Source organism: Phalacrocorax carbo, chromosome 24, assembly GCF_963921805.1.
Source record: "Phalacrocorax carbo chromosome 24, bPhaCar2.1, whole genome shotgun sequence".
Classification (NCBI taxonomy): domain Eukaryota; kingdom Metazoa; phylum Chordata; class Aves; order Suliformes; family Phalacrocoracidae; genus Phalacrocorax; species Phalacrocorax carbo.
In genome coordinates, this window is record NC_087536.1 from 1,162,642 (window position 1) to 1,181,317 (window position 18,676).

At 51.8% G+C, this 18,676-nt stretch overlaps 3 protein-coding genes across 4 annotated transcripts in view; 1 reads left to right on the forward strand and 2 right to left on the reverse strand.

Annotated features, from left to right (window-relative positions):
• Positions 1-625: 625 nt before the first annotated feature.
• On the reverse strand, positions 626-5,872 carry TMEM230 (transmembrane protein 230). The gene is made up of 4 exons (XM_064472869.1): positions 5,626-5,872; positions 3,282-3,409; positions 2,677-2,799; positions 626-1,887 (listed from the first exon to the last, which is right to left on the reverse strand). The coding sequence occupies exons 2-4, from the start codon at positions 3,378-3,380 to the stop codon at positions 1,747-1,749; spliced, it is 363 nt and encodes a 120-aa protein (XP_064328939.1). The 5' UTR covers positions 3,381-3,409; positions 5,626-5,872; the 3' UTR covers positions 626-1,746.
• Positions 5,873-8,690: 2,818 nt separating this feature from the next.
• On the reverse strand, positions 8,691-12,013 carry PCNA (proliferating cell nuclear antigen). Its single transcript, XM_064472868.1, has 6 exons — positions 11,719-12,013; positions 11,247-11,344; positions 10,206-10,273; positions 9,830-10,024; positions 9,410-9,533; positions 8,691-9,256 (listed from the first exon to the last, which is right to left on the reverse strand). The coding sequence occupies exons 1-6, from the start codon at positions 11,937-11,939 to the stop codon at positions 9,174-9,176; spliced, it is 789 nt and encodes a 262-aa protein (XP_064328938.1). The 5' UTR covers positions 11,940-12,013; the 3' UTR covers positions 8,691-9,173.
• Positions 12,014-12,262: 249 nt separating this feature from the next.
• Positions 12,263-18,676, forward strand: part of CDS2 (CDP-diacylglycerol synthase 2) — a 29,036-nt gene continuing 22,622 nt past the window's right edge. Inside the window, exon 1 of one of the 2 annotated variants that reach the window (XM_064472867.1) lies at positions 12,263-12,287. Coding sequence is in view for 1 of the 2 variants with exons in the window: in XM_064472866.1 (XP_064328936.1) it covers positions 12,754-12,816 (63 nt within the window). In the remaining variant the exon portion in view is untranslated. Of the gene's footprint in view, positions 12,288-12,660; positions 12,817-18,676 lie in introns of those variants that run through there. The other variant, XM_064472866.1, reaches the window with a different exon arrangement.

Here is an 18,676-nt window from a genome sequence, read left to right on the forward strand (position 1 = left end):
AAAAAAAAAAAAATCTTGTTTCAGGCTTTGGGTTTAATCTAGAACAGCGGAGGAGGAAAAAAAAGCAATTTTAAGAGTGCTTTCAGAGCAAGGCCTTCATCCACCCTCTCAACATCTCGTGGACCTGCTCTGCTCCTTTGCCTTTCAAAAACTTCCAGCCACACGAGGCACACCTGACAGTTCTGGAGTATCAGTACCAGCCTGCAAGCCACGTTCCAACAGGCACCGCTCCTGTTATGCTGCACAACAAAAGGAACTGGATATTTGAACCCCAAAACAAAGCAATTTGAAGTCTGGCATCTTTGTACATTTAATAAGGACTGCATGTGAGGTTCAAAAAGCCAATCCTGACCTTCTGAAGAAGCACGTTGTCCAGCTGCACCCAGAATTGCTGCGCTGCAGAGGGTAATCCCAGGTCCCCAGCTCTGCCCAAAGCCAGCCGAGGGTCCTGGAGAGCAGATGGAGCTGTTCCAAAGCTGCTGGCTCAGCACAGCCTAATGCTGATTGGAGTGACTACATTAGCAACTGGAAGCAGTAGGCAACAGCAGATTCAGCTAAAGCCTTAATCTGGTCGCCCAGAACAGTTTAGTGCACACTGAGATCTGTGAATGTGAAAAGGACAAGCTTACACAGAATATAGCGGAGTTTATTTGTATTAACTACATCTACTTCCATCACTACTTGTCACATACTTGTGCTCCAGGACACCGAGTTCATTCCCTTTCAGGGGACAGGCAGTTTTTACTTTACATAAACTAGAGCTACCAGTCTGTTTTCCCCAAATAACCTATCACTGAAGCTAGCAAAACAATACAAACGGGATTTATTCAGTACAAACTATACACAGATCTTCTTTTTACTGGTCTAGGGAGTTATGCACAAGGACAAAATGATTCCAAATATACATACTACAGCGGGAATTCAAGTGTCTCCAATATCCACACTAGTCAAAGCCAAGAGATTTCACATTTAGACACGTGAGTCCTGGTCCGGATTCCAATTCTTCTCCCTGCATCCATTTGGTTTGTTTAAAATAATACGCAAAATCCAACGACAGTCCTTTTAAAGGATAAGCAGATTTTGCCAAAAGTAACAGTGGCACGGGAGACAGCTTGCTTCTGAAGAATGTGTTTGCTGAGTAAATAAGCTTGGTCCGCCTGATCAGGGGAGTTATGTAGGAAACGCACTACGTGCAAGTTATTTCACGCAAGTGCAGTTTCCCCCCTCTTGTGCACATCTGATTTTTGTTACTCTAGACAAGCACGGGACAAGTAGGTCGGAATCATTTCCAATGGACAGAGAGCAACAGGAGAATTTAACTATGGTGTTTGTCTGTGAAGGTAAACGCAATGCTAACTGCAAGCTCACCAAAAACTAAAATAGGCTCTGTAAAACAGTTAGAGAAAGCAAAAAGCTTTGCTGCTGAAACTGGCTCATCTATTTTTGGAAAACTGCTAGAATTGCCTTGCCCAAGAACAGCTTCTTCCAAGCAACCAGAATTATTTAACCAAAAGAGGAAAAAGTACAATAAACCACATGTTCTTCCCACCTAATGTTGCAATCCTTTTGGTCAACTCCCTGTTCAAGTCCCCACACCCCCCAACCGAAGAACCTGTAACACCTCAAAAACCAGGAACTGGCATCTTGTGACTGATGATCTACAACCTCACAGGCCCCCTCTGATGCCTCCAGGGTAACTAACAGCTCTTACCGCCAACCTAATTATAACGCAATTAAATACATTGTTCAATCATCGAAATCTGGGATATCGTCGTAGGAATAGCCCCGGTAGCCTTTGGAAGCGTAGTACGCAATGCGCAGGTGGTAGAAGCCTGGCAGAAACACGAGGATCCCGATGATGAGCACGGGGATAGCACGGTCTGTTCCCTGCAGAGGAGAGAGGTGCAAGCACAGTTAAGAGGAGATCTCTATTGGGGGGTTGTCTGTGTGTGCATCTTTCCTCTTTCCTCAGTCCCTGCCTCGGCTGTTCATCCCTAAGGCCTGGCTAGCTGACAAAAACATTCATCTTAAACCAGAAATATCTCCGTTTTCTTCAGGCTGAGCTCTAAGTCCTCTCCCTGGTATCTCCTCCTTGCTACAGGAAACCCTCAAATGAACTTCAGGGGTGGCTCCTCCTAACGCTAATCACCCTGCAAAACTGGCAGCCACGGGCTGGGCGCTGCGTGCCTGGCTGAGAGCGAGCTCTCTCTGTGCCTGGACCGCTTCCGATACAGCCAAAACGCTGCTGCTTCCACGATAAGCAGCAGCTGCCAACTGCAAAGCAATTCTGTACAGCTCAAGGTAAAAGAAGTGTGCCATGGAGGAGCACCAAGTCAGCTGTGAACAACAGATGCCCCTTCAATGGATCATAAATCCTGTTTTTCCAGGACAGCAAGCTGACCGCTGCAAGGACACAGCGCTGAAATGAAACTTGTACGCCAGAGAAACTCCAATCCAGCTATGAACCTGCACCAACCTCGCCAACTGAAGACATCAGAGGGCTCTGCTGGCAGAGAAACAGGGCTGTCAAACACCAGCCAGGCAGCGGCAGGCATTACTTCCTCGCTTATAGGCCTTTTGCTCTCAATTTCTACACTGAACATGATGGTTCATGGCAGGCTTTGGGGAGCAGGCAAGCAATGTAAAACCCCTAACAAGTGTGATCAAACCACTTACGCCTTTGCTGATGTATCCTGCCAAGAGAAGGGCTCCTATGATGATGAGGAAAGTCCCGATCATGAAGAGCACAACAGCCAGTGCAATTGCCTTGTAGGGGATTTTTGGTGGGCTCTTCTTGAACTGGATGAAAAAAAGTCCCAAATTAACACTTAACAGCTTAACCCAGGGGCACAGCTCTCCTCCCACCGCAGCGGAGATGCAAACCCCGCAGCTGGCAGAGGTGACATGGGATAAGCTGCAGCAGCAGCTCTGCTGCAGGGCTCTGACGGCTGCTCTGCGAGGAGTCCCACCCATGGGGACCCCGCTCTGAGCCAGCGTTTACACCCACCGCTTCCAGGCCTGCTCCGATTTTCACCTCCCTCCAAAGAAACGCATCTGTTCCTGTTAAACAGCCAATCTCGTTTCCAGTTAAGCTCTATGGGCTTTCTGGAGGGGGAGAGCTGAAGCAGCGGCTTGCAGCTCGCTTTGTACCCTTCTGAGCTGAGGCTGCTCTGTGAACACAAAAAAGCAGCCTCCCATGCACATGCAAAGCTATAGCAGCCTTTCCTCGGCGTTCACAGTCAGCGCAGCAGCAGTAAGGGGTTTTATGCCCCACTTTTTACCTGCAGGTCGATATATCCATCATCAGTGCTGGAGAGCTTAGAATATTTGACTTTGCTACTGGGAATCCCAGCACTCAGATTTGTACGTGACGGCATCATTACAAGGAAGCCTGGGCATTAGCTAGAACCTGGAAAACAAAGAATAGCAAGAAAAAAAATCAGAGCAGACTGGATGATAGAGTCTGAGAGACACGGACCAGGTTACTGAAGAGAAACAGAAGTGCCAAGCCTATACTAACCAAAAGGCATCTTTGTTGTTCTTTCAAAAGTTAAACCTTTTTCAAATAAAGCTTTGTATTTCAGCCTAAAGTACCAAAGCATGAATATAGCTGCAACAGGGATTTGCCAATATTTGAAAACAAAGCCAAACTGAGGTAAAACTTGTGTTTAAAATGAGATAGAAAATCCAGAATAACATACAATGTATAAACCAGCTCTCATTTCGCAAGGAGATCACACTTGCAGCAGGGAGGTGTCTGAGGTCCGGCTATTTCTAAACAGGGACAGTAGCAAATAAACCCAAACTAGAACAAACAAAGCAGCTTTTCAACCAGCCGGATATTTTGCAATAGATCTATTTTGCAGAAAAACCCACTGGAAACTAGAATCAAATGGAGCTGTCATTCCCGAGAGCTTGAGTCATGACTCAGAAGGAACATGATGAGGGGACGGAGTGGGTAGCGTATGAGGTAACCAAAAAGCCAGCAAGGAGCTAAAAAGCATAGGTCATTTGTCTGTCTCACTGCGAGGGAGGCAGCAGTCAGGGTAGAGCTTTATTTAGTTACACCAGAGCTCTGCCCTGCAATTTCACCACGCTGTGAAGCCAAGCCCTGTGGTTTTGCTGCCAGAAGTGACAGTCCCGGGGAGAGGGCCAGAGCCAGCTTTCTTCTGCACCTTGGAGCCTGACTTCTCAGGGGTTGAAGCCCGGGTCCGGCCTGCCAAGACAGCCCTGGCTCACCGCAGAGCCGTTTGACAGGGCCCGAAGCTGCTCCCAGCAGGACCTATGTGCTAGGTGTCGGCTGTCCTGCCGCCTTGAACCCGCGCTGCAGCCCAGGGCTACGATTCCCGGGAGCGAGGCAGAAACTGGGCTTCCCACACTTTCCAGCTTCAACAGCTTTTTTTATCTTCTGAGAAAGTACGGAATGAAGAAAACAAAAACACATATTCCAACTGTTCCAACAGGAAGGGACGAAGACGCTTTTTCCATAACACAATTTAGCATCTAAGGTAACAGCATCTCCTCAAAATATTCGTCTCCCCTTGAACCAAAATCCTTTGTCTACCTCTTGCTACTTGCTGGCATTCCCCTGCCGTCAGGGTTGCTCCTCCAGCAGTAAATGTGACTTTTATAAAAAACCCCAACGTGCTCTGACCTTAAACCCCCGCAGCTGTAACTTTAACTTGAACTTTAACTTGCTTTTTTTGTAGCAAAACCCCCAGCACAGACAAAACGCTTCTAGCCCCCGACCATGCGCATCCTCAGCTCCTTACACACCAGTTTTCAGGTCACAGTGCTCAAACACCTGCAAGGCCTCCTACGTGCCCAGTGGGGAGATGTGCAAGAGGGGAAGCAGCCAGAAGAAATCAGCACATCAGAAACGCCTCCAGTTTCCTGATTCTGCCCCGTTTTACTCTCAAGTACCACAGGACTTCTTACTGGCTGTCCCATTGTTTACCAGGCTATTCCTAGCAGCTTCCTAGGAATTATTCCCTATTTACACTTGCCTTTCCTATTACCTCCCTTACCAACAAGAGGCTGTTAAGGGCAAATGCAAAAAAAACAACCCCATGAGGTCTGAGAGAGTGTTTTAAGGGCCAGGTTCAAGTCCACTAAGCTTCACTCCCCTTGTGCTCTACATTGGTACAAGGTCAGAAACAAGCTCTGTGCTGTGCTCTTTAAGAGGCAAATAAATAGTGAATCACGCTTATAATCCAAATTTTCTAGTGTGAGGCACCACATTCCTTTTCCAAACACAGGCAGAACCTGCACTGCCTTGGGGAAGGCTTCCAGGGCAGAGCGCAGGCTCACAAGTGGAGCTCGCCAGTCGATGCAAGCACGGCGCTTCAAGCCAAAATCCTCTTTATCCCCGAAATCAGAGCAATATATTTCCTACCCTCTCTGCCCAGGAGTAAGGAAGGAAGGCGACTGCCATTTCTTGCCCTTTCGGGAGCCCAAACCTTGCCCCTAACACGATAAACACAGCCCCCCCCCCCCCCCCTCCAGACCTGCAATGGTTTCTCTGCTGCTAAACAGGAAGTTCACAACATGTCTGGGAACCCCCCAAAACTGCAGGCCCTGCCTCACGCGGCATCAGAACATTACCGAACACCCAGAGCCGGTTACCTGCCGCTTGTGCTGCTGGGCAAGCCCATCTCTCCCGCTGCCACCTCTCTTCCGCGCTGCCCCGGCAGCGGAACAACCCAGGAAGTTTATTCCTATGACAGCAATTTCCTTCCAGGTTATGGCAGCAGCCTCTTGCTGACTCGGCTCCGCTGGGTGATTTTCAGCCCCGCGCTCCAGGTCAGCGGCTGGCATTACGGCGGGCAGGGACCTCGTCCTGGTCGCCCAGGCCTGCGTCACACGAGACCCACCCGAGCTTCTGCCGTTTCAGGGCTGCGTTTGCAGGTGGTTTATGAAAGAGCACATCCATAGGCACGGCTCCTAGGCTTAAAGTTGATTTTCTAAAGGAAAAACTGGACATAACGAAACTGTCAGTCACAGCAGAGCCCTCCGCCAGGGCTGAGTGTGTGACAGACAAGCTACAGCCAGAAAATTATTTCTAGCACCTGGGACAATATTAACACATCAGATGAAACACAGCTGGGGATCTGCTTCCTCCAGCTCCAAACAAGGCACGGCAGGAATCACCACGGTCCCTGTTCCTGTAAATGAATAAAACACACACTGGATTTAGAGCCTGAAAAGCCTGATCTCCTTACAGTTCCAAGAATTCTCCCTCCCCCTTACTTTTTCTCCTTGGTAAGAAAGTCTAAATATATAAACTTCATAGGCTTACTCAAACATGGGGAAACACACAGAGCATTTACTAAGCCTCCCCAGTTTAGTTTTCTTTTTTTTTTTGAGAAGGGAACACCTTAATTTTGATTATTTGGGTATGGCCCTGGCAGAGTAAACATTCAGCTTCTTGAAGGGCTTGTCCAGAAAGCAGCCGGTACACGAGTCAAGGCACAAGTGCCGAGATACTTATGTTGAAGGGTGTTTCTTACAACATGAGGCTACTCAATTTGGCCATTTCAGTTGCAAAAATGAGCAATTAAACTATTTGGTTTATTTTTACAACGTGTTTATGAGTAGAACAGCACAAATAAAAGGTTGGTAATTCCCACTGCAGCAGGAGATTGCGCCAAAATTATTTCCTTCAATCGCCAGCCCAGCTCTGGGCACATCATGGAAACCCAGAGTCCTTCCCGACTTCAACATGACAAGCTTGATTTTGCTGAAGCACATACTCACTTGCGGGTACCACGATGGCGATCCAGTCTCAGAAGCATCGCATTTGGAGTGAAAAAAGCCTCCTGGTTCTCTAAGGTAGCACCAGTGCTGCGCTGGGGGGTAACTCAGCAATTGCTGAAAAACTTTAGGACGGGTAAAGATTGTGTTGTTGAGATGTTTTCTTAAAGGCACTGACTTAATCAGCAAGTTAAGGAGAATAAGCAGGGTACGCTCTGGAGACATAAGAGCTCAGCATGGGAGCTGAAAACCACGCAGGGAGCTGCCTGCAGCACCGCGGAAGGAAACCACAGCCTAAACCACCTCTGCTAACAAAGCAGCGCTGCTACGGGTGAAGAGTCAAGAGTTAATGCCCCTGCATTAAGAAATCCCGTTCCCCAGGCTTAGAGCAGGGACGAGCTTCTATCACAGAGAAGCCATATCGTTCTGACGCAGCAGAATTTGTTTCTTAATCAGTACTGCCACCTTGTGAGACTCTTCTGATCAGTCGGTTGGGGTTTTCCAGCTTGGGTTTCCAAAACTGTCGTTTGCAGGCAGTTCATGCTCAAGATACTCTTGCAGGGCCGACTGGTGGGAAGTGCACAGCCTCCTCGGAAATAAACGCACCCACAGCTCTTCAGAGCCTAGAAGCGCTGCACCATGTCGCGCTGGTCAAGGCAAAGGAATTGCTTTTCAGTGTTTCTTCGTTCGTGACAAAGCGGGGTCACTCAGGTTCCGATGGAGGGTAAAGGACTTACGGCTGGCTGGTACCAACACAGTAAGTGAAGAAAAAAAGGCAGTAGCTGCCTGAAACTCTTTTCAAATCCTCCTTTTTATGATGATCAAACCTTCAGGGTGAAACATCCTGTGAGCCTTGTATCTTCGTCAAGAGTACGACCACGATCACCAGGCCCCTCGATGAGGAGTGGCTGCGGCACAGGTGAGCGCACTACACGTGGCAGCAGAAGCGCGTAAGGCGCAGGACCACGGACGCAACCTGCGCAGGCCTGTGGAGGAGCAGCTTAACACCATCGAGCCAGACATGGCAGAGCCCAAACCCGGAAGGGTTCCCACAGCTCACCGCCAGACCAAGGCGCTTCCAGTCACTGCTACGCCAGTGTGCCCCGACACCGCCGGAGCTCCGCAAGGGCGGGCGAAGGCTGCAGGAACAGCCCCGGCTTCTGCCAGAGCTGATCATCCACAGGGAAAGCTCTTTCACAAACCTCCCCTGCAAAAAGGGAGCAGCATCATGGCTGTTTTTCACGCTAACCGCACCCCTCCATTTCAGCACATCTCAACAACCAAAGCAGAAGCTGGGAACGCCAGGTGTCATGGTTTTAGCTGGGATAGAGTCAGTTTCCTCCCCTGCAGCTGGTGCAGTGCTGTGGACTTAGTATGAAAACAATGCTGATAACACACCACTGCTTTAGTTGTTGCTGGGCAGTGCTTGTACTAGTCAAGGACTTCTCCAGCCTCCCAGGCTCTGCCGGGAACCCGGGAGGGGAGGGGGCACAGCCAAGAGAGCTGATTCACACCGGCCAAAGGGCCAGGAACACCATGCCCAGTCTGTTCACTGGGAGGAGCTGTCAGCAATCGCAGCACAGGGACAGGCAGCATCAGTCAGTGGATGGTGCACAGTTGTATCATTTGTGGTTTTTTTCCCCCTTTTATTACATTATCACAATAATTATAATCCTTACTATTTAATTTTAATTATAAAACTGTTCCTACCTCAACCCATAAGTTTGGTCATTTTTTTCCCCTTTTGCTCTTCCAAGTCTCTCCCCCATCCCACTGGGGTGGGGGCAGCAAGCAAGCGGCTGCAGGGTGTTTAGTTCACCTGGGGCTGAAGCACAACAGCAGTGCAGGAAAGCACAAGCTCACCTGTCGCAGTCCCTTTGCGAGCAGAGCCAGGGTACACAGTGTAGTTTGACAAAGCACCCATTCATCCATCCGCATTTAAACAGGATAAAACCCCATGAATTATATTCTTTATTTCCATTTTCCAAGTTTCAGTTAGAATAGCTGCTTCAAAAATAAATGAAGTAACAAATAGACTCGTGGTGTAACTGAACAGCAACCCTAGCCAACTACAGCTCCGCAGGCGAAACCTGAGGAAACATCTTTACCCAAGTTAAATATCGCCCTCCTCCTCGAACACAAGGCAAGAGGAGCAGGGTATCTCACCTTAAGACAGCACCTAAGATATTATTGGAAAAAAAGTACAGGGACAGAGTAGAAAAACCAAGATTTCCTATTTCCAATGACACCAGCGTAGCAAAATAGTCAGTTGAGAAATATTTACAGAGATATCTACACAACATGCCTAACAGTGCTCGTTCGATGCTCCAGCGCACTGAAACTGCTAACACTGCCCTGCCTCCCCCGACTCGGTTGTCCCCTCCAGAGCCGACCAGACCTCCCGCTCAGTCCCACTCCGATTAAGAGCCTTCCTGCTGGTCTTCAATCTTTGGAGCCAGGTAGTATTTCAAGTGTCCCATATCAGCGATCTTGTACTCCACAACTGGGGGGGGGAAAGAAACAATTCAGTAGAGTTCAGAAGAGAGACCACTGTTCAGAAGGGTCTTCAGAAAAGCCATTCAGTCAAGAGCTTTTAGTGCCCTTCTAAGGCACCAGCATTCTACAGGGTTTTTCAAGTCGAACGGCTTCTACTTACCCAGAGGAACATCTGCAGACATGCTGAGGGTGACTGTAGGTGACAGGGGAGTGGCTTTGGTAAAGAAGTTCAAGTACCTCAGAGCAAAGGTCAGCTGGACCGGCTCATTCATCTCTATTGTAACCTAGAAAACCATCAGCCAGGTTAGGCCTCCCTAAACGCAGCCTCCTCAAGCAGCGCCTTCCTCAAGCCTCTCAAATTCAGACACCTCAAGCAAAGGCGGTCAGGGCTAGTCCCCACCCTGGTCTGCCGAGCACTGCAGGGCCTACGGTTGGCAGCGATTTGTTGCCTCCAGCCTCTAAACTGGACAAACGCCTGCTCCAACGACCCAGCTTTAGCCCCCACTATGTCAGATATTAGTTATATTAGTAGAAACCTCTACCCCAGAGACACCACAGTAGCCACGAAGGCTTAACTTACAGCTTCTTCCTCTTTATCCACGCTACTGGTCTGTGACAGCTTGATGTTTCCGTTTCCCAGCTCCCCGTTAGCTGAAAACTTCACGCCGTCTTTTGCACAGGAGATGACAACCGCGTCACCGATGTGGCTGAGATCTCTGCAGATGCGTGCGAATTCAGCGGAAGGCATTTTCACTACGCAGCTGTACTCTTGCTCCTGCGAAGGAGGCGTCACAACGAAGCTTTAACAAGCAGCTCGGTGTACTCACCACGCTCGAGTTGGTCTCGTCTTCCCAAAGGAAGCTCTGTTACAGGCTCAGATGCCGACTCTAATGCGAATGTGGGAAACCACCCCTTTCTGAGAGGCAGTGTGGTCACTCTCCCAAACCACCACTTACTGGGATTCCGAGCTGCTCCACGTCGAGATCCATCAGCTTCATCTCATAATCAGAAACTTTTTCCTGATCTAAAGAGACAAGGCATAAATGACCAAGTGTTTCTGAGAAGTTATTTTCCTGAAGTTATTTTTTGCCCCCTTTTTCCCCCCCCACAGGTAAAGCCACCTCAATTCCAACAATAAGATCCACCTTGTTTAATTAGAGCTAGAAATCTGGAAGCGACCCAAGCAGCCTTTTGTAGGCTGTAAGGGGACAGGAACCTGCCAAGGTGTCCTGGTTTCAGCCGGGATAGAGTTAAATTTCTTCGTAGTAGCCAGCATGGGGCTGTGTTCTGGATTTTTGTTGGAAACAGTGGGGATAATGTGGAGATGTTTTAGTTGTTGCTAAGTAGCGCTTACACTGGTCAAGGACCATTTCAGCCCCCTGTGTTCTGCTGGGTGCACAGCTGGGACAGCTGACCCCAACTGACCCACGGGATATGCCGTACCATACAACGCCATGCTCAGGATATAGAGCTGGGGGAAGGAGGAGGAAGGGGGGACACTTGGAGTGATGGTGTTTGTCTCCCCAAGTCACCATTACACGTGATGGAGCCCTGCTGTCCTGCGGATGGCTGAGCACCCGCCTGCCCGTGGGAAGTACTGAATGAATGCCTTGCTTTGCTTCTGCACGCAGCTTTTGCTCTCCCTGTTAAACTGTCTTTATCTCAACTCACGAGTTACCTCACTCTTCCTCTTCTGATTCTCTCCCCCGTCCCACCAGGGGGGAGCGAGCGAGTGGCTGCGTGGTGCCTGGCTGCTGACTGGGGCTAAACCACAACACAAGGGCATCCGCATGCGGCCTAAGGAGTCTTTTTCTTACAAGGAAAGTACTGGCCAAGCTGACACCTCTGGACTGTTTCAAGAGTGTAAGTACCGGGTGACCCCTCCCACTCGTGAAGTGTTTCTTCTCCCTTCTCCGCATCTCGGCATCTCCTTGGCCTGCGAATACTACCCGAGAACACCATCACGGCAGCAAATAGCCCCCAGCTCCATCACTCACTCGGTGCTTCAAACACCAGCGCCAGCGTGTCCGCGTTGTCCTCGGCCCGGAGGGTGATGATGTCTTCGTTCCCGGCGCACTTCAGGATTTTGGACATGCTGCGGGGGGGGAAGAGGCAGGTCGCGGTCACGACTGCAGGCGGACAGAGCAGGAGCGGGTGGACTAGAAGTTTTTTCCGCCGCCATTTCCCGCCGCGCGTTCGGCGCCGGCAGTGACGTCACAAACGCCGGGCCCCCAGCGCGCGCGCGAGGGCCGCGAAAAAAACGGCGCGAGAGCTCTGAGGAGAATGGGGGATGGGCTGAGAAGGGGGGCCCGAAGGGCTCTGAGGGGCTCCCACCCGCCCCGAGAGCCGCTCCCCGAGGACGGCGAGCGCGGCCCCGCGGCCCACACCGCCCCCTCACGCCCCCCTCCCCTGCGCCTGGGGCCCGCTCCTCGCCCGCCGCCGGCGGGACCCCCCCGCCGCCCCCGGCACCTGGAGAGGTTGACGCCCATGGCGATGTTGCGGTCGCAGCGGTAGGTGTCGAAGCCTTCGGAGCGCAGCGTGAGCTGCACCAGGGAGACGTGCGAGGAGTCCATGCTCTGCAGGCTGATGCCGCCCGAGCCCAGGTCCCAGCAGGCCTCGGTGATGAGGTCCTTGAGGGCCTCCAGCACCCGCTTGAGCACCGAGCCCTGCACCAGCCGCGCCTCGAACATCCTGGCGGCAGCAGCGAGGGGCAGCACTACAGCACCGGGAAGCGCCGCTGGCCGCCGACACCCGCGGCCCGCCAAGCGGCCCCTTTTATACCCTACACCCTCCCCGCGCCCCGCCCACCGCCGCGCAGGTGTGCCCCACTCTCCGTCCAATCCCAGCGCCGCTTCTCCCCTTTAATCCTGCCCTCTCGTCCGGCGGGAACCAATCGCATCTCCGGTTACAACCTACCCCCCCCACCGGCCCGTGGCGCCAACCGGCGACCCCCCTCGCCGCGAGGCGGCGGGGCCTGGCGGGATCGGCGGCTCCGGGAGGCCGCTCCCGCCCCGCGCCCCCACGGAGTGTCTGTGTCTGTGAGTGTGTGTGTAGGGTCCCTGGTCCCTGCAGCCCGCCCTCCGCCTGCACCGCGGGGCCTGCCCGTAGGGACAGCTGGACGGCGCTTCTCAGACGCCAGTTCCTGGGAGGAACTCCGGGCCTGAGTGCGAACCAGCGACAGTCGCTTCGTTAAGACAAAACCCGTCACGGTTTTGCCACCGAGCGGGGCTTCTCCCGATCGCGCCACGCCGCCGCCCGCCCTCCCCACCCCTCCGGGGGTGGCGGTGCGCACTTCCGCCCACCCATCATGGCACCGTCGGGCACACATCCGGGTACACCTGGGCGGAGCCAAACTCGGGCGAGCCCCGCCCACGCGCCTATCCCTCGCCGCCGATTGGTCGGTAGCTGGGAGGGGTTGCACTCGCCCGCCCCCTGGTGGCCGCGGTGGAGGCGGCGGCGGCGGCGGCGCGGAGCGGCGGGAGCGGGGCCGGGAGCGGGGCCGGCATGAGCGAGCTGCGGCAGCGGCTCGGCCGGGAGCCCGGCGGGGCGCCGGAGCCTGAGGAGAAGGTGAGGTTCGGGCCGCAGAGCCGAGGCGGGAGGCCGGGGAGCGGGGCGGCGGCGCTGCGCCGGGGGATCGGGGCCGCGGGGCCTGCGGCGGGCCGGCGGCGCGGCCTGCAGCCGGCGGGGGGGACCCTCCGCCGCCTCCCGCCGGGGCCGGGGGCGCCGGCGCCAGCCCCGTCCTACCCCGCACCCTGCGGGGCTCCGCCTGCGCCCCTGCGGCGCCGCCGGGGCCCCCGTCCCTTGGTTTATTTGCCCCAAAACCGGCCCCGAAGGAGCGAAGCCCGGCCCCGGGGGCAGCTCCGCTCCGTGGCTGCGCGACCCCTCCCGGGTCCCGCTTTCCAGCAGCGCGGAGAATCTGGGTGGAAGCTGGCGTTATGGAGCACCTCAAGTGGGGGTTCCAAAACCCGGCGGGTGCCCATCGGCAAGACTTCGGTATCCCCCAGGTCACCCCAAAGCCAAACCCCTTCCCTGCACCGGGGCGCGTGGGCTGCACCGGCACTTCAGTGAGGTTTAACAGTTGTGTTTCTCCAAAGAAGAGCCATGAAAAGAAAACCTGACCGTATTTTCCTGTAGCGTCCCTTGTGTTCCAAACCCAAGCGCAGTTGGATGCTCCAAGCTTGGCGGTTGCTCCGTGAGTCATGTCACCCTTGTCATCTTCACTCCTGCACCTCCCCAAAGAGGAAAGGAACAAGGGGAATAAGTGGTCAAAGAAAAACTTTGTAAATAGTATTTGCGGGGTGACAGAGAGCAAAAACCGGAGGGAAAAGCGGTTCTTCGCTGCGTTGGTGTTTAATGCACGTATCTGGGGAGCGACTCCCTCCTCGTCCGTTTGCCCTTAGCACCGTATTGATGTTTCCTCTGTTAATGCATTAAGTGCACAATTTAGAGAAGCGTGAAATCATCGGGCAAAATGTCTTCTGCAATTTAAACGTCACATTTAATGCTGTTCTGAATTCGAGTTTAACACCTGCTAGGAGCTGCACGGTCAGGTTTGAGGAAGCTTTATTGTTCTGATGTGATTAGAGAGGGAACTGGGACAGAAAGCACTGACGGCGTCGAGAATGGCTCTCTTTGGTATAGATCTGAAGTTTCTGCCTTTTTTGTAGCTCACACGAAGCTGTGTGACGTCCAGATTTACTCATCTCTATTAAGAGAGCAATAAGATGGCTCCTATTTTGTTGTTGTCATGCGGAGGGCAAAGCTGCTATCCTCTAGATAAGTATGTTTGTCTCAGTTGGAATTTACTTTGCAGCAGAAAATCTTCAGGGACTTTTATATTCCCGAACTTTTGTGGGAGTTGGAGGGCGTCCCTCAGCAGCCTGGAAGGACTAGGACTGCTTTACCAGTAGGCGAACAAAGTCCCTCAGCCACGCCGCAATCTTGCTTTAGCTTCTTGTGATGCGTTCTTAAAGAAGGTCAGAGGGCCGCTATTTTGAGGGCAATCTTGTTATCTCCAGGCAAGTATGCTTTTGACATATGACGAGCCTTCTGAAGGGCTCCTCTAATAGTACCTTTGAGCCATGACGTGACTTGTCCGTACTAGAGGGAGGGGATGTGTATGTCACACCCCTCCCCCTAAAGCAGCTCAGTTGTATTGCAAAAGAGAAAAAAACCCAAACAAACAAGGAAAAGATGTTTCCAAGCAGTGAAAAACAGCTCCTCTGAGGTGCTGAATGCGATGTCTCTTAACAACTGAAAGCAGTTACGGGAGGCAGAGCATTTCCCCAAACTGTTAAAACCAAGCCCGGTAGGAGGCTACCTGGTGGCAGGAGCCCTGCCATCAGTGAAATCCTACAGCGTCGCGCTTTCCGCGGCAGCAGACCCCAGCGGCAGATTTTTCTTTCCTCCCCTGAGATCGAGCCGTTGTGTCTCGGCGCTCAGCAAATGCCTGGCAGAGCCAGGCAATAACATCGGGATAACGCCGATGCGGCAAAATTGCTCGCGCGCGTCATGTTTATGAGTGGTTTTTGCCTGCCCAGAGTGCTGTCTGCAGGTACTGCTGTCGAGAGGGGAGATTCCCGTTTCTGCTTTGTCATTCGGTTGGCCTTGCCAAGAACAATAATTTAGCAATGCTTATTGTGTTCTGCAGAAACCCTGGTGTCTTCTGAAAAGAGCTCTCGGCATATTAAAAGAAACGAGTTAAAACGGGATGTAAACATGAAGGCCGGTTTTACGATAAGACCTGGGAAGTTGTATTTTGTACTTGTTCCCACTTTGCTGTTTTGATAATGGAAAAGAGAGGCTGGTTTCACTTTCTGGTCCTCTAACCCTTGCACAGTGTCACAGCTTTGATGTTTTCCTCCCCGCTGGCACAGGGCAATGCTTGTAGCTGAAACTGTGCTGCTTCAGTTGAGACCGTTGTGCCAGAGCGTTTTAAAATTGATTTTTGTTAAAACTGTTGTGCAACACACCGTCTTCGTCTCACAGGGAACAAGGCAGCATCTGTTTACTCTGATCGGTGAGCTCCCTCTGATCTCTCCAGTGAAAAAACAGGGAAACTTGCACTGATGTATTTGTGCTCAGTTCCCATTTTCTTAGCCCAGAGGACTTAGATGCTGCTGACTGTTGCTGTTAATGTGTAGGTATCTGAGATTAGGTGACTGAAACAACTTCTACTTTCTCTTTACCTTACAGATCCCGCTCTCCCTTGGTCTTTGCAGGCTCGTTCTGGTGCTTTGTAGGCTCATTCATTGCCTATAACTGGAGGTCAATGCCTTCTCTCCTGAGTTGTGCATCCCATTAAATCACATTTTCTCTTCCAGCTTCCAAAGAGAACAGAAGTGCAGAAGAACATCGTTTCACGATGAGTGCAGAGCTCCTGAACGCTTCTGCTGGTTTAATGGGATTTTAAAATCGTTTCTCAATAGCGGTTCATACTTCTGTTCTTGACAGTGAGAACAGAGGGTTTTTCCCTTTTGCACTCGTAGTTGTGTGAAATCCAGGGGGAGTCTTAGACATCCCATGGCCTAGTCCCATGGAAGGGGAGGAGGGCAGATCTGTTTAGAGGCAGGCTTATCTGGGCGGCAGATCACACTGCTACGTCATTTGTGGCTTTGTTTACCGACCCCTTTGTTGCTGGCACTGGCAGTCAGTGTCTCGCTGGAAAATACCGTCCCTTTTAAGTGAGGTGGCAGCTGCAAGCGCAAATGGAAGCGGCCCCTGCAGCCGCTGTGCTGGCGGGCGTTTTTGTGCGGTGGCCCGTGCAGGTGCCACCGGGCAGCGTTCAGCACCTCGTTGCACCCACAGCAGCTAGGGATGCTCGTTTCATAGGGGAAAGGGCGTGATGGTGGTTGCAAGAGCGCTGCTTTGCTGATACGAGGCCCTGACGAGCAGGTGTGAAGTGTGCAAGGGTGAAATGTTTCAGTATTTACGAAGGCTTCAGTGATGAGGACTCTTGTTCTTTCTGGCCTGGTTTTGCAGTGCACTGATGATGTGACTTTTTCTCTGGCTTACATCTGTGCCGTGTAGTACAAAAAGTGAAAAACTCTGGCTTCCAAACCTCGTGATTCTTGTGCTTCCAGGCATTTTGCAAGACTTCCCTAGTGATCTGAAATGCTTTGAAGATGCTGAGCTAAGTAAATGCCGGGTGTTTGAACGCTGGTGCTGACAGCTAACTGTCCCTTAGGTCTGCTTGGGAGGGTGAAGGGTAGGTGTGAGCGGCTCCCTGGTGTGCGCTGGAGAGGATGCAGCAGCTCTGATTTTGGTGTCTGACTTGGGAGAGGGTGCAGGATGTAGAGAAACAACAGTGCGGGCGCTCTGAAGGTTTAGGCAATTTCAAATCCTGTTACTTCCCAGCCCACAGGAGAGCTCCTGGTAGTTGGGAGTTTGTGATAACAAGGTGAGGTTCTTGTAGGACCAAAACCAATAAACCACCAGAGTGATGCCTCTCTTCATCCACTCTTAGGAGAGGCAGAAGTACAGGTCTGCTTTCAGACCCACCCCAAAGGCTTATTTTCTTAATAACCCTTAATATTATTTTAGGCTTGATACCAAGCATCAGTTTGCTTGGTTTCTGCTGAAGCAGGAGCCTCATTTTTTGTTGAGAGATGGTAGCAATCTCAGGTCTGATGCGAGAATACATTTCAGCCTTCCTTGCTGTCTGATGCTCAGCTTTACGTCTGCCTGCCAACAAGAGCGCGTTTTTATCTGTTACTGTTAATTTCAGCAATGAGAAATTGGACTGATTGCATTTCTAATGGAGCTCCCTAGAACCAGCTGTCAGATCTAACACCTTCGCCAGCTTCTGGCCTGCCGTGGGGCTGATGAGAGAGCTGCAGGCTGCTCCTCATTTCCTTTGGATGGTGTTTGACTTGACCGCTGCTCCTTTTTGCAAAGTGCTCAGGCTCTCCTTCGAACTGCCCATTTCCTCGCTCATTTGTGGCGATGCCGGAGAAGTTTCATCCCAGGGAGGTTCTTTGTCATTTTAAGGGTTGGATGACTCCGCCTTGGGCTGTGAGGAGGTCCTTTCCTTCCCAGCCTGCACGGAGCTGTGTGCAGCACTCGTGCATGATAGAGCAAGCACAGAGACTCTCAGCGCTCAGGTTAAACCCCCCAAATGCACAGTGCTCTTCTGTTACTCAGCCCTTTGGATAGTTCAGAGCTGGCTTGTTTCCTATCCTTATTTAATGACTGGATGATTTATTTCTGCCTGGTCTGGAGGGCCACATTCCCTAAGCATGTGTCTCTCTTGGCGGTATCTGACAAGTCACCGTTACCTCCAGGCAGATGGCTGACCTGTTTTCCGAAGCGTTCTCCCTGGGTCTTGGTGGGCCTGGGAGGTTCCTGCCGAGTTTCCTCGTGCCGCTCCAGCGGTCTGTCCTCGCTCCCGACCGCCTCTGGTTGTGCTGTGCTGTAAGGGCAGGATGGCGCAGGGTGGCAGAGGGAGGCCGCGGCACGTCCCGTTGCAGGTTGAGGTCAGGGCTCTTGCTCAGCGCTCAGACGAGCCGTTCTACACGCGAACGGCGTCTCTGCTTGCGCTTCCGAAGCCGTGTTCTTGCAGTGATGCGCTGGGGGTGATTCCTGTGAACGGAGGGACGTTTGGTGCTGCGAAGAGGGAAGTTGTGATGAGACACTTGTGCTTCTCTTCCCAGCGGGGAGGAAAGCCAGGGACCGATTGTGCTGTCCATCAACCACATACCACACATTAGGTGGCAAGAAAACCATTTTATACTCCTGCCTGCTTTAAATGAGCAGTGGTGTGTGCCAGGGGTAGACTACCCTTGGAGATAAAACCCTTGGGAAACCAACTGACATGAAGGTGCAGTGTTTCCAAGCAGATCCATATCTCCTTTCTGAAAGAAAAGAATGCTGCCACTTTTCTTTGTATTGTCCAGGACACATCTGCAGGAATTTGGGACAGAAAGTTATCACTGTGCCTGTCAATAGCTCTGTTTTCCCCCAAATTTGGTCTGTGTTAGCATGTGTCCCTCCTGGTGATCTGCTTCACATGAGTTTTCTGTGATTTACGTTTTCCAGCATTATAAAGGACCATGAAGATTCCTAGATCTCTCTTTAGAGCAGGTCGTGTGATATTCTGCAGGTTTATCATGATAGCTGCGACTTCTGAAAACTACTGGTTTGGGTTCATCAGGATTACATCTAAACACACTGCTCCAAGTCCCACATGGCTCCTTTCCTTGATTACTTCAAATAAAACCAACAGGATTGACCAGTAGAGAAATGTGAAAGAGATTGCAGTGCCATCCTGTAGCCAGCAAATTTAATAGGCTGGTAAGACTTTTTCCCAATTAGGTTTTGGAAAAAGAACTCCAGAGGAACTGAGGGTCAGAAGCCATCGGCCTTGGCGTGATGCAAGGTCTCCTTTTGGAGGACAAAACCAGACTTTTCCTGCACTAACCTTCCGATG

Coding starts and splice junctions, on each gene's coding strand:
- TMEM230 (XM_064472869.1), bottom strand. CDS start 3,380: ATGATGCCGTCACGTACAAATCTGAGTGCTGGGATTCCCAGTAGCAAA. Junction 2,800..3,281: donor ATGGATATATCGACCTGCAG/GTAAAAAGTGGG, acceptor TTTTTCATCCAG/TTCAAGAAGAGCCCACCAAA. Junction 1,888..2,676: donor CAGGATACATCAGCAAAGGC/GTAAGTGGTTTG, acceptor TCTCCTCTGCAG/GGAACAGACCGTGCTATCCC.
- PCNA (XM_064472868.1), bottom strand. CDS start 11,939: ATGTTCGAGGCGCGGCTGGTGCAGGGCTCGGTGCTCAAGCGGGTGCTG. Junction 10,274..11,246: donor GCTGGTGTTTGAAGCACCGA/GTGAGTGATGGA, acceptor TTGTCTCTTTAG/ATCAGGAAAAAGTTTCTGAT. Junction 9,257..9,409: donor GTCTGCAGATGTTCCTCTGG/GTAAGTAGAAGC, acceptor TCCCCCCCCCAG/TTGTGGAGTACAAGATCGCT.